Source organism: Chiroxiphia lanceolata, chromosome 12, assembly GCF_009829145.1.
Source record: "Chiroxiphia lanceolata isolate bChiLan1 chromosome 12, bChiLan1.pri, whole genome shotgun sequence".
Lineage (NCBI taxonomy): Eukaryota > Metazoa > Chordata > Aves > Passeriformes > Pipridae > Chiroxiphia > Chiroxiphia lanceolata.
This window is the reverse complement of record NC_045648.1, coordinates 16,168,797-16,182,530: the sequence shown is the minus strand read 5'-3', so window position 1 is coordinate 16,182,530 and position 13,734 is coordinate 16,168,797. Positions and strand designations below refer to the sequence as shown.

General features: G+C 43.1%; 1 protein-coding gene across 7 annotated transcripts in view; it reads left to right on the top strand.

The window, feature by feature from the left end:
* The window catches only part of MYO9A (myosin IXA), a 169,100-nt gene that overhangs the window by 62,647 nt on the left and 92,719 nt on the right, over window positions 1-13,734 (top strand). For 6 of the 7 annotated variants that reach the window (XM_032700338.1, XM_032700343.1, XM_032700339.1 and 3 more), the window contains 5 exons: window positions 2,450-2,512; window positions 4,072-4,171; window positions 6,773-6,829; window positions 10,109-10,206; window positions 12,174-12,300. In XM_032700338.1, coding sequence (XP_032556229.1) covers window positions 2,450-2,512; window positions 4,072-4,171; window positions 6,773-6,829; window positions 10,109-10,206; window positions 12,174-12,300 — 445 coding nt within the window. The remainder of the gene's footprint in view (window positions 1-2,449; window positions 2,513-4,071; window positions 4,172-6,772; window positions 6,830-10,108; window positions 10,207-12,173; window positions 12,301-13,734) is intronic. The other variant, XM_032700341.1, reaches the window with a different exon arrangement.

The window sequence follows — 13,734 nt, the reverse complement described above, 5'->3', positions numbered from 1 at the left end:
CCCTTCCTGCTGCTTTTGCATCCTACGTCAAATCTGATGTTCTTTCCCCCCCCCCTTCTTTAATTCTGCTGCACAGTTCTTTTAAAACCTCATTTTTTAATACCTCCTGGAGCACAGGGGAACAGGAATGCAACAAAAGCCTTAACTCTGTGTTATCCTGGCACAATGTGGCAGCGCTGTGGTTGTGGCCTCTATTTATATTTGGCAGAAAGGTACCTGTAACGTTATATTGATACATTCTAGTTCATAAAATAAGAGAAATTTTCTTTCCTTTTTAAAAAATGGGCTTTCTTGGCCTTTGGTTGCACAGGGTGATGTGACTGTGCTCTGCTCTAAGCTTGCAGTGCCCTCCCAGTAAAAATAAAACATGTTTAAATAAAAATGTCAGCTCTTCCTGGCACACAAGGCCATGTTTTTTTTCCATAGAAAGAATATATTTTTAAAAACTTAGCCCAGATTTTAAGCACAACCCAAATCAATTATCACCCTGTGTTCTGCACATCATTTGCTTTGCTGATGGGACTAATTTGCACCCCCAGATCAGAATTTTCCTCTCTTCAGAGGTCAGAAATAGCAGGGAACTGGCGCTTTCACCCACCCTGGGCTGGGGTGTTTGGCATGGTGGGATTTGAGTATGAAATATATATATAAAAATATATATATATATAAAAACATACATATAAACAGCCTCAGGTTTCAGTATTGTCACCCAGGAGGTTCTCTGTGCTTATATCAGTGTTTTACACAAAACCATCCCCTTAGAACTCTTTTTTTTTCACTCTTAAAGGTTGATTTATGTAGTTGAGAATGGTAAATAAAAAGAAAACATTTGGATACATTAACTTTTTTAAGACACAATTTGATTTTTCCTTTTTACCATCCTGTCCCAGGAGGGGATGGATGTTGTTCTTGGGACATGGATTCATTACAACCTTTGCACTAAGCAAGGAGCATTTGGCCAAAACAGCAGTAGAGGGGCATCTACAAAAAAATAAATTGAAAAATCCATTAAAAGGAAAATCTAAAATAAAATTTTAAAAATTTACAAATCTCCCTCTATTTAAAAACTGGTTTGGACCAGATGACCTCTAGAAGACCTTTTCCACCTAAATTGTTGCATGAGAGTGATTTTTGGGGGGGTTATCATGGCTGACAGGGGAAGGGATGAATGCTAAGGGGATGGACGTGGGGCAGGCTGTTGTCCAGCAGTGTCTGAGCTGTTATATAGTGGGATTCCACCAGTGGGATCTGGGATGCTCCAATATGTTTCTCATTTTTCTCATTCCTCTTTTCCCTGACCCTGCAGTGAACCCATGGTGTGGCTTGGGAAGGAAAAATTGGGGATGTAAGAAACCCCCCTACCTGTTGGTGAGGAATATCCACAAACTGTTCTCAGCTTCCCCACAGGAATAAACCTTTCAGCCAGAGGAATAACACAGCTCTACTGTCTGTCTGTCTTTACTCCTCCTGTCCAGCAAGGCCATCCCGTGGGGATTTGGATCTGTCACTTCCAGTGGCTTTTCCCAAAAGTTGCCATAAGAATTTTCACAGAACCTCTGCAGCACATCCAAATGATTTCTATTTTATTTTTTAGTGGAAGGAAGGGCCAATTATTTTAATGTGAGTAATAAATAGGTCTGGCTGCCCCATTTATGTTGGAGCAGTGAGTGTAGAGGCACCTCCTTGTCCAACCATCCCAAGACTCCTTGGGTTTCCCAGTTCCTACGTGGCCCTTACTGTCAGTGCCACGTCACTGGGCATCTGTAGCTGGAAAAACACAGCTCCATCATCAAAGTGCCACTTAGAGCTTGGGGTTCTAAATCCCTGTCATTACTGGTTAGGGTTGTTTGGAAGAAAAAAACCTGGGGAGGCTTGGCTTAACTCACCAGGCTTGAAGCAAGGGTTTAATATGTAAATTGAACATGTTTGTTGGGGAGGCTCTCAGGAGAAAATGTAAACTGCAATAAGGAGCTTTCCCAATTGTTTATTTTGTTTGACTGCAACCATGAGTTTAGAACTTGAATTTTTGGTGGGAAGTGGCTCTCCTGGACGAGGGAATGGCAACGCAGCTTAAGTCGCCTCTTGCAGAGTTTTGCAGGCAGATATTCCTTGTGTGCACGGCTCCTGGGCTGTGAGCAGCTGGACTGGGATGGAACAGGGATCTGAGCTCTTTCCTTGCCGTCAACATTTCTCCCTGCCCGGAGGCTGATGCATCTGAGCTCATGTTTTTCAGATCCAAGTTAGTGTTGGCTTCGTATCAAACCAAAAAAACCTCAAAAGCCAAACATAATATTGGGCTTGTTCTGCCGAGGAAGAAATTTATATAACTAAGTGAAACAAGGCTGGAAGTTCTTTGTGTGGGTACCGAGGCTCAACAGCCCTGGTGAAGCTGCCTTCGTTTAAGTCGAGTATTGGGTCAAGGGATAACGGTTTTGTTTGTTCCTTGCAGAGCTTATGTGGAAAAATACCTCCTGGAGAAGTCCCGCCTGGTCTACCAGGAGCACAACGAGCGGTAGGTGCCTCTATTTTGCCTACAGGGGTGGGTTTGACTCCTGTCTGTGGCACAGATACCTTAAACCCCTGCTGGAGCAGGATTTCCACGCTCCTGACCCTGTGCTGCAAAGAGAAATGATGCATTTTTCTGTCTCTGTGTTTATGTTTTGTTGTTTAGGGAGAAATGTGCCACCCGGAGAAAGTAAACTCCGTTATTTTATCAACAGCCTTTGATTTATCAGGGAATGGGTTGGGTGGGAAGGGACCATAAAGACCATCTTGTTCCTGCTGTGTGCAGGGAACCTTCCACCAGAGTGTTGTCAGATTTTGTTTCTATTTTCACTGTCTTTCTGATTCGTGTCAGATGGGCTGTTACATCCCATGTGTTTTCTTGGGCAATTCGTGAGCTGTTTAATATCTAATTTGGGGGTGGGGGAAGATGTTGTTTTAGTTCTGTTTCACAGAGCCTTCGGAGGGGCCTCTAGAAAAAGCCAAGATTATATAGAATTGATGTGAATTGTTCTTTCTTAATTGCAACATATTATTTGTTGGATATTCTTCTCCTCTCTCAGTAATTAATACTCCAATTTTAAATAATTTTTCTCCTTCTTGTTGCCTTTCAACTCTTGGCACTTCTGTCTGTGTTTCCCCCTGGAGACAGATGTGTGAGAAGTTTTCTGGAATGCTCCAGGGCTGATCTGGGAGTTAAAGAGCATCTTCAGCCCTGACAAATGTCCTCTTGGGTGTTGCAAGATGATTAAACTCGGATCCTCTTGGAAAGCATCCAACATGAAAGCAAAGTTTTAATTTTAGAAAGAAATAGTGTTAATCTGTGGTGGGGTTGTCTGGAAGCAGAACAGCTGAGTGTCCCTGGGGTGGGTTTAGCATCAGGAATATTCAAGTATTTGGAGTGTTTGAGCAGCTGTAATAATTGAAGATTTTTCAGTTGTGTCTTATTGAAATGCAACTGCAGAGTTGTTACCTTTTTAATGGTAATAAGGTCTTAAAAACAGTAATTCCTGCACTGCAAGGAAATCTGCTGGGATTCTATAAAGGAGGATGGAGCCAGGTGGGGGTGGTGCTCTGCTCCCAGGGAGAGGTTCAGGTTGGACATCAGGAGGAATTTCTTCCTGGAAAGGGTGGTCAGGCATTGGAAGGGGCTGCCCAGGAAGGTGGTGGAGTCCTCACTCCTGGAGGTGTCCAAGGAATGACTGGACATGGCACAGGGTGGACTCGGTGACCTTGGAGGTCTTTTCCAACCTCAATGATCCTGGGATTCTGTCAAATACAACAACACATGGTTCTGAAGGAAAACGTGATAATCCCAGCTAGGAATTCTTTAAGCAGATTCTAGTGCAGTGGATGCCCTTGGATGGAAAAGAGACATCTCATTCTCCATGACTTCATGGAATCCTTTCCATCCCCACATGGTGGGGACAGACCATCTATAGGGTGTCAGCTCTGAGTCTGGAAACTGCAAACTCAGGTTCTGAACTTTCCATGTCCTCCCTGCTTGGTACTGCTGTTTATTTTCAGGTCTAACATGTTTTGTTTTTTTTTTTTTCTCTTTGTCCCCAGGAACTACCATGTATTTTATTACCTCCTGGCAGGAGCAAGCGAGGAGGAGAGATCAGCATTTCACCTGAAGCAGCCAGAGGAATATCATTACCTCAACCAGGTGGGAATTCTATACAGGAATATGATACAGGGCCTTACCTTTTCTGCTGCTGACATTTAATGCTAATAAAGAAAAGAGGTGGAGTAGTAAAAATGGGTTTTCCTAATGCTTTACAGGAAGTCTCCCATCACTGGAAATAATTCCTCCTTGGCAATGTGAACACCTGGTAGTGTGGGGAAAACAATCAGTGTTTTCCCTCCCTGGGATATGTTAAATATATTGAGGTTTTAATTGCTGGAGGGAAGAACAGTAATAATTTCTCTGTTATCTGTGTGAATGTTGTTTCCTCATTAACATCTGTCTGCTGAGCAGGAGAAAAGGGGGAAATGTGGGACACTTGGATATAACACCTTGCATGACGTAGTTCTAATCCTGTAGCTTCCTGGCTGGCTTTGAATTTAACAATTAATAGAAATCAAACCACGACAACCATTGAAAATCGGGGAATTAAGAATGAATGAGGTGTTACCAACAACCAAGTAAACTCAGCTTACATGATAATAACTTTATAATAAACTGATTGACTTCAGGTATTTAAGCAGTTGTCCACTGGTGCTTGTGGATAGGGACTTCAGAGAGAAAAAAGGAGGAGGAATATGTGGGGGAGGAGTTAAGTCATCCATTGATTTTAACTGATTACAGTTTTCTTGGCACTGAAACACGAGGAGCAATGAAGAGTGATTTGACCCATAAACTGGAGAGAAACTTGGACCCACAGCTCAGTCCAAATGGCCTTTAGTCTTTCTAGAGATATAATTTCACTCTGGAATAGTCTCAATTACCAGGGGCTTCTTAAAGATCTTTTTAAAGATCGATGCCAAAATGCATCGTCCCATTAACAACTCCCACCCTGGAGCAGCAGGATTGGGAAATCTGCCCAAAGAGGGAGCACACCAAGAGCTGGAGGCTCTTTGCTGCATCTTGGAGCCTCAGGCACGTTGGAGAACGTGGTGTGGTCTCCAGCACCATCTGTGCTGCAATTTTGCAGCAGGAACGTGCCAAGATGGAATGTTTTGGCACATTCCCAGGCTTTGTTGGGCCATCCAGTCGTTTGGTGTTAGTGGAAAACATTGCTTTTAATTACAGCTCCTTTTCTGTTTTTTTTTTAATAGCAATTTAAGAGTGTTAATATTGAAAGTAAAATCAGAAATCTAATGGCACGTGGTATGTGGAACCAGAGAAATGTTATAATTTAGGGTGAAGTGTTTCTTTTAATCTATATGAAGGTTTGGTGGGACAAGTAGACTGGGGAAGGATGCTGAGGTACCTCCAGTGGAAGAGGGCAGTGGAGTCTGGACTTCCCTGGACATGGTGACAGTCAGGGTTGTTTTTTTTTAATAATTAGAGTGAGAAGACCATTTACCACCGAGGAAAATGTGCCTGTGGGAAAATGGTGCCTTCAGGTTTGGGCAGGGCATGGTTTCACACTCAGACCATCTGACAGTGCAGGAGCAGCTTTCCCCTGCCCTACAGGCAAAGGGGAAAAGGAAAATAAGGAGAGCAAAGGCAAAAGAGGTAGTGGAGAAATGGAAAAAGAAATTTGGGAATCATATTGGGGGGGAATTAGAAAATGAGCCTTGAGCATTTCCAGTCACTTCTTAAATGTGTCCTGGAGAAGTCCATGCCTTTTAAAAGGGAAAAGAACCAGGAAATGAAATGTTTGACTGAAAAATAAATATTAATATTGAAAAACCATAGCATTGAACCCCTCAAGTCCAGGGGTGACTCAGGCCTGGAGTCAGGACTCTTTGTCTGCTCCCGGTTCCTCCGGGTGTGTTCTGACACAACGTGCACTTTGCATTGCAGATCACAAATAACCCAGTCAGGGATTGCACCAGAGTCTGCTGCTCATCAGGCTGCTGGGCTGTAAGTGCAGGGAGCAGGTTGGAAATAAAGATTTAAATAGTTTTTTAGACACAAGTTGACTTTAACTATTGCCTGAGTTCAGGTGAGTTCTCCACCTCCCACCCCAATGGCAGGTGTACCCACCTCTGTGTACTCTGCAACTCACTGAGTATTTTCTGTGCTGATTATTCACCTTTATCAGTTTCTAAATTAATGATTTGCAGGTTTAGATCCTTGTTTTCAGCTCCTCAGGAGCTCTGGGGCCAAGTTTCTCTCCCTCCTGGGACTGGTCACTGGTGTACCTTGACTTCTCTCAACTCCACCTCTGTCTGATTGGAAAAAGACACAAATTCCTAAAAAGCTTTGGAATGTTGCTGGAAGAATCTCGCTTTTGCAGCACTTACATGTGCCTGGAGCAGAGGCTGAGAGTAGAAACCAACCAAATCTGCTCTTCACTGGGATTTGTCTGTCAGTGGTCCTTCAGCTTCAGGTAAAGCAAAGGTTTCTTCAACTCTGGAGAAAAAGAAAAGGTTTTCAAACCCACTGAGCTTCTTGTGTGAGAGGGCAACACTGTGAGGAGGAATCAGCACCAGGAATGCAAAAGGATTATAAATCTTACCTGGAAAAAGCCCGAGGAAGCAACGATGAAACGATTGTTGTCCTCGGAGAGCCGCCGTCGCTGCCGTGCTCAGGGAGCAGGTAGTGGGGGTTATTTGGGGTCTGGGCACTACTTAACCCGCTCTGCCTTGCTTTCAGATGACAAAGAAACCCCTCAGCCAGAGCTGGGATGATTATTGCTATGACTCTGAGCCGGTCAGTACCAGAACCCGTATGTTGCTGCTCTCCCTGGGGGAGCAAAGCCAAACTGAGCTTAACCCATTAACTCCCCTCTGCCCTGCAGTGCTGTTGCTTGTGATGGTCCACTTGGTTTTCTCCATCGCCCTTTTTGGGTTCCTTCCATCTGGAAAGCTGCTTCAGCAGTTGGGGATGGTCAACTCTTCACAGTCATCTTAGTTTTATGGACTAGGGGGGTTTTATTCCTTCTTGATAATAAGACAGGATGATTTATGGGAACTGTGATGTGGCAGCAACATGAAAATTGAAATTCCTTTCTGACAAAACAGCAGATCAGCCTCTTGCAGCCCCAAGAGAAGCATCAGTTCGTGCTGGTTGTAGTGGTGTATCTGCTCTCCAGCTTCCAGGGGAAAAAAACAACCCAAAACCACCCCCCAACCATCTGTGAGAAAATCAAATCCTGATATTTTTCAGAGTGCAAAACAATTCCTTCTCCTGAGATACTTCTGCTAACACGATCATCCTTTCCACATGGATCACCCCAAAAAGGGCAATGGGGAAGCTTCTTCCCCTTCAGCTGGTGACGTGCTTTGGAGTCTGTGTGGCCTGTGGTGCTCCCTGGGCTCTGTCCTGCATGTGGGAGCATGTTTGGGATCAGCTGCCTGTGGTTCCTGCTCATTTTGCTGTGTGCTTGATGGTTGCCAAGCTCTTGCTGATGCATCTGGAAGAGTAAGGGGTGATCTGTGAAAGAACTGGGCTTCACTTGGGCTAAATAAGTGTCTTAATAGCCAAGATTTCCTTGCAAAATCCTTAGGGGAGGGGGAGGAAAAGGGGATCTAACCCTCCCAATATTAAAAATATGGGATATTGGCATCCTTAATCCCTCAGCATCCTTGGGGGTCCTGCAGGAGCAGGGAGTGCTGAGTAGATGCTGTTCTATATGCACTTTATAAGTTGCAAAGCCCGTGGTTGCTTTAGGAATGGGTTGGGACAATTTCCTGGAGGAATTACGACTAAAACAGCCCCAAACCCACATGTTGTTACAATTTGACTGTTTAGCTGTTTAGGATCGTTTTATTTGGGATCATTTGCTCTGATATTCCTAGGAAATAACATCTTTGCTTCAACTGATGAGTCACTCTCAAACCTACCCCGGACCTCTCCCCACCTCCATGGATTCAGCCCGCTGCAGGCGGATGGTTTATAAAGCAACTCTTATTTTATCCTCTTTAAACTTTCCATGGAAATCCATGGATTGCTTCAATGTGACAATGGGAAGAAGCAGGGGACCCCCTTTTACTGGGAACCTATTTGCTCTGGCAGGATATTTGGTCTGTGGGGATGGACTTGTCTGCTCGAATCTCAAGGAAACTCCTCTTGTCTATAATTATCATCCCCTTCTCATCCATCAGGAAGCGGTGCTGGGCTGGAACTCTGCAGAGAGCATCCACTTTTAGGGAGAGAAATTGCTAAAAGCCTTTCCATGCGGATTAATGAGTCGGGCAATTGTTATGTAAATCATTAATTAAATTGCCTTCGGCGGAGATTGTGCCACTTCTGAGCTGTCCCTGGGATTTGCTGTTGACTCGTGACTTCATTTTGGAGGAACGGTGCCAGCGAATGGAAACGGCTCCTGGAATGTGCAGTGCCACCAGAAACACCCCTTGGTGTCTTTATAAAAAGCTTTCAAAAGGCCTGATTTGCAGAATTTGTGGGTTTGTTGTTGTCCTGCCCACTCCAGGTGCCACCAGAACGGGGGTGGAAACACCCCCAAGTTGTCCTCAGCATCAGTGCAGGGGCTGAGGAAGCCAAGGTTGGAGTTCAGGAGGGACAACTCCCTATCAGGAAGTTTTATGGTGTCAATAACCACGTTGGTGATGCTCCACAGCGTGGGTGTCTTTGTGTTCCTTTGGACACACACAGCTCTTAAAAATGGGAATTTTCAACCTTCTCCTAATAAAAGGTGAAAAAGTCCCTTTCCTAAGGAGTATTTCCTAACTCAGGCATGTTGTTTTCTCCTTAAATTTCAGCCCCTGTGCATGGCTTTAAGTGGTTTTCCTGTTCAACAGCTCCAAATTCCCTTTGTCTGTGGAGCATTAACTTGTCCCTGGGGGCAATTGATTCCAAATTGTCGATTTTCTTGTCCAGTTACTCTTCTCTGGCTTTTAGTTGAGGGGACGGCGCAGTTATGGGGGAATCTCCTCTTTTGTAATAAATATTTTAAAAGTATAAATAACATAATATGTAATAATATTATTACTTAAATACAAAACCAATATAAATAAAGATTTTAAATAAGGATTTCCCCCTTAATCAGTAGCTCTGGCTGTAATGATGCTGATACAGTTGTGAGGCTTTATATGCTGCAAGACACAGAGCTGCTACTATAAAATAACCTCATTCTCTATATTCCATATTTATGGCTTATTTTCTGGGCTATAAGTGAGTCCAAGTGTCTTCCCAAGTGTTCACATAACCTGTTTATTCCAGAATTTCCAATTTATTTGTGCAAATTTTTGCTTGGGTGATATATATGATTTACAGGAAAAGGATCAAAATAAAATATGTGGATTCAGGTGTTTAATTAATTGAAAGCTAAAATTTTTATTTTTATTATTTTAGTCGATTTTTAATAGAATTTTTTAGAATTTCTGGAATTTTTATAGAATTTATTTATCCCTGGATTAACTTGCAGAAAGTCTCTATATAAGTGTTAGTAAAATATTCCGGGCATTATCTGAAAAAACTAAACTGTTCAGACTCATGAGGAGCCTCCAAGAAGTATAAAATATCTTGGATTTCAAATTCTCCCAATGCCTGCATTTTTAGATAACTTCCCTGGAATTAGAATAAAGTTAGTGAAAAACATATTTAAAGCTTTCCCACGCAGGGTTTAATTCACTGATAAGTGACATGAAATTATGTGGATTTTTTTCTAAACTGAATTTTTCCTCTTTAGTTATAGGAATTTTTAATGGAGCAGGACTTATTATGGAAGAAACTGCCTGTAAATGGGAAAGAAATTTCACCCAGTTGTTAATTCACAGCCCTTTTGTGTGTGAGTTGTCCCAAACTGCCGAGCGACTCGTCTTGTGTTAGAGGTTAAACCTGGGAAATAAGGATGTATGTCCAGGAAAAATTAGCCCCAGATGTAATTCTTCCAGTCCCAGCTTGGAAATGTTGCTGATCCAAGGCTTGGAGATCACACAGGGGTGTTTCTGGAGTGCTGACTTGGCCACCTGGACGTGCCCTGAGCTGATTTCTCCTGGTGCTCACTCCTTGTGTTGGAATTTCCAGGATTGCTTCTCCGTGGAAGGGGAGGACTTGAAGCACGACTTTGAGCGGTTACAGCTGGCCATGGAGATGGTGGGATTCCTGCCGAAGACACGCAGACAGTGAGTTCATTTTCCATGATATTAGTTGAGGGTCACCTCCCTCCATAATGGCCTGACTTGAGTGAATGTGACCCTTGGGAAGGAGCTGTGAGTCACTGGAACGATGTTCTCCAGAGAAGCTGTGGCTGCCCCATCCCTGAAAGTATCCAAGGGCAGGCTGGATGGGGCTTGGAGCAGCCTGGGATAGTGGAAGGTGTCCCTGCCCATGGCAGAAGGTGGATGGGTTGAGTTTAAGGTCTCTCCCAACCCAAACCGTTCCGTGATTCCGTGATCATTACAGTAGTTAACGATTCTCCTCATGCAAATGGAGCGTTGGCAGAACTTGACATCTTCAAGTATTTTTCAGCTGTTCATGAATAGTCATGGCTTACTCTGCATGTCATGAATCCAGATCCTGGTTTAAGCAGAAATCCTGATTATCACTCCTCAAACTTAACCCTTTGCATGCAGTTGCAGCTCTGTACACTCATTTTCCCCCCTAAATTCACTGGAAGTGCTGGTTGGAAAACTGGACTTTTTACTTAGATTGCAGTACAGCACCTTCCACCAAATGCAAGGATTTCTATGAGAGTCATCTTCAGCCAAACCCACAAGATAATTCCTCTCATGTTGATTGTTGGCTTGAAAGTCTTGAGTAGGTTGGGATGAATTTGACATAAAAAAGTTGCCATAAAGATATTTTCACCCAACCGACAATTTTCAGCAGCTCATCCTTTATCCCCCACTTGTAACAAATCAATTCTGAAATTAAAACTGCTTTTTCTCTATCTGTCCCACACACATGGATAAACCCAGGAATACAAACTTCCAGTGTGAGCAGCTTCTTTTATCAGGTTTCAGGGACATAGTTTGTTGAGGGTGCAGTGAGGGGGTTTAATTACCAGAGTAAAGCAGTCACTCAGTGTGAGGACTGAGCAGAGTTGGATGGCACAGTAAATTCACACTTTTGATTTACTGTGCAATGATTTTTCCTTGTGTTTCTCCTGGTGAATTTTGCTTGTCAAAAATAAAGCCAGTTCTTCACTATACCAGCAAATTTATTTTGCTCAGGGTTGTACAACTGTAACACTAGTAAGGAACCACCATCAGCTGAGCTTAGAAAGGACAGTTTAAATATTACTATACTTTTATAAGTAGCTTTTTTTATACCAAAGCACGGGGTTTCACCTCTGTGGAAACAGAGAAATTTTGATAATTGCACTCCTGTAATTCGCAATAAGGAATCAGTACTTCCAGTTTGGAGAGAAGGAAGGACTGGCTTGGAGAGGTGTTGTCCAACCTGGTGGCGTGGCTGGGAATCACATTTGGGTTAGTCATTTTTAAGTCCCCAGAGAAGGTAGGAATAGGGACAGGCAGGGTTTATAGCTGAAGTCAACCATGACTCAGAAGTTGAACTCCATGATCCTTTCATGTCCCTTTGAACTCAGGATATTCCTATTTTTCTGGAGGTGAATATAACTTAAAAATTAACAAATTGCCCCCCAATCTGGAAAATTGGTTGGATAAACTTACTTTTCTCTGTCTCAGTTGCTTATATATTATAAAAGCCTGTTATTTTTGCCTGTTTTATGTAGGCTTCCTACATCGGCCTAGATGGGAGAAGGACAAATATGTGCTAAGGAGGGTCTCCTGCCTGGCCAAGCCCACTCTCCCCCTTCATTTAGGCAATTGCATGATATGTATTTCATCTGGACATTAAGATCACTCAAGAATCTCTGTTTTTCTTACAACATGGGGGTCATTTTGTAACCACGGCTTTGATGTGTTAAATGATTTTCAAGGAAGCCTCAGCAGTGCAAGTTTGGTACTTGACTGAGTGAAAACCTTTTTGACAGGAGTTGAGTTGGACACTTCAGATTGAAAATTAGAGGAAGGAGCCAAATAGGAAGATGGCCCTTGGAGATTTTTTTTATTTGCTTTATGAAAAAAACAACTGAGTGCAAATGAATTCTCTGTGTCTCCTGTAGGATTTTCTCCCTCCTGTCGGCGATCCTGCACCTGGGGAACATCCGCTACAAAAAGAAGACCTACAGGGATGACTCCATTGATATTTGTAACCCTGAAATCCTGCCTGTTGTGTCAGAGCTGCTGGAGGTAAGGCTTGGCTTTTCCTCCTGGTATGTTCCCACCTGATGAGCCACCTCTGGTTTATACCAGAATTTATTTCCCGTTTCCCTGCAGAGTAAGTTCTCCTGTGTTACCTGCTGTTTGTGTTTACCAGTGGAAAGTTAGATTTTGATGAGGTTTTTACTGCAGGTTTTTTTACTCCTGCTCTTCAGCTTTGGGTTTCATTGACTGAAAATCCTGTTTGTATGGTTAAACAGGAAAGATTGCAAAGCAGGTCTGGGTGGGAAGCAGAGCTGCTGTTTCAACACAGCAGTTCCATCAGTGGCCAACCATCCAAGTGCCCTGATGCTCCTCAGGTCTGCTTCAAACCTGTCTGAGAAGCTGGAGCTGTTGTAAGACCATGTAAGACTCAACTCTCAGGCACATGGTGTGACTCCTGGGGGTGGTGCTGTGCAGGGGTAAGAGTTGGACTCAATGATCTTTGTGTGTCCCTTCCAACTCAGCATATTCTGGGATTCAGCCCCTCCTGACGTGGGCAGAGGTGGCCAAAAGCTCTCCTTGCTCTCACTTCTCTTGAAGTGCTTTAAACCACTTGTAACTGAAATGTTACTCTTGTAGTTGGTTATAACAACAGTTCTCTTTATCCTTTTGTACTCCCTGGATGGTCTGGAAGGTTAATTTGTACTGATTTTATGAGAAGCATCTGAAGGTCACTCCTCATTTTGTGGACACCTGATGCTCTGCCCATTCCTTCCATTAAATAATTGTGTTGTCTCCTGACCTAAAGAACTTGGGAATTGGTTGTCAGGGATTTTCATAGCACTTCATTAATGCCTTGAATTTAGGGAGGGGAAGCTTCTGTAAAGTCTGGGGATGAGCAGCTGGATGCTCTTTGTGTCTTGGCCTTAGAGATGCCAGAAATAAACAGAAGGAAAATATAAGTTGGGAGGAGAATTTTGTTGATTTTACCCTGTAAAAGTGGCCAAGTGAGTTAAGTAATTGTTTTTTAAAAAAGCTTTGGATAAGAGGGTGACTTAGAGATCTGAAAGAGTTCCATTCCAGGCTTTGGGTCTTTGCCCTGACTTTGCAAACAATCTCTTCTGTAACATCTCTACCCTGTGAGGTACTGGCGTGTTCTTTACTCGTGAACATGTGAAATGATGCATCAGATGAGCTACATAAATCCAAGGGTGGCTTGATGCCATGGTCTGGAACCAGGTAGTGTCAACAAGATGGAAAAATAAATTAATGAATTAATATTTTTCATCATTTTGAAAAAAAAAAACAACCACCACTAGATTCTGGTGTAGCTGAGCAAAGTGATGGATTTCTGTTCATCTTTGCAAGGTAAATGGCCACACAGAACATAAAATGCTTGTTAATTAATCAGGGCAGTGCAGATCTCAGGGCTGATCTGGTGAGATACATGGCTGGGTGTGGGGAAGTAGTGTTGCTTGTCCT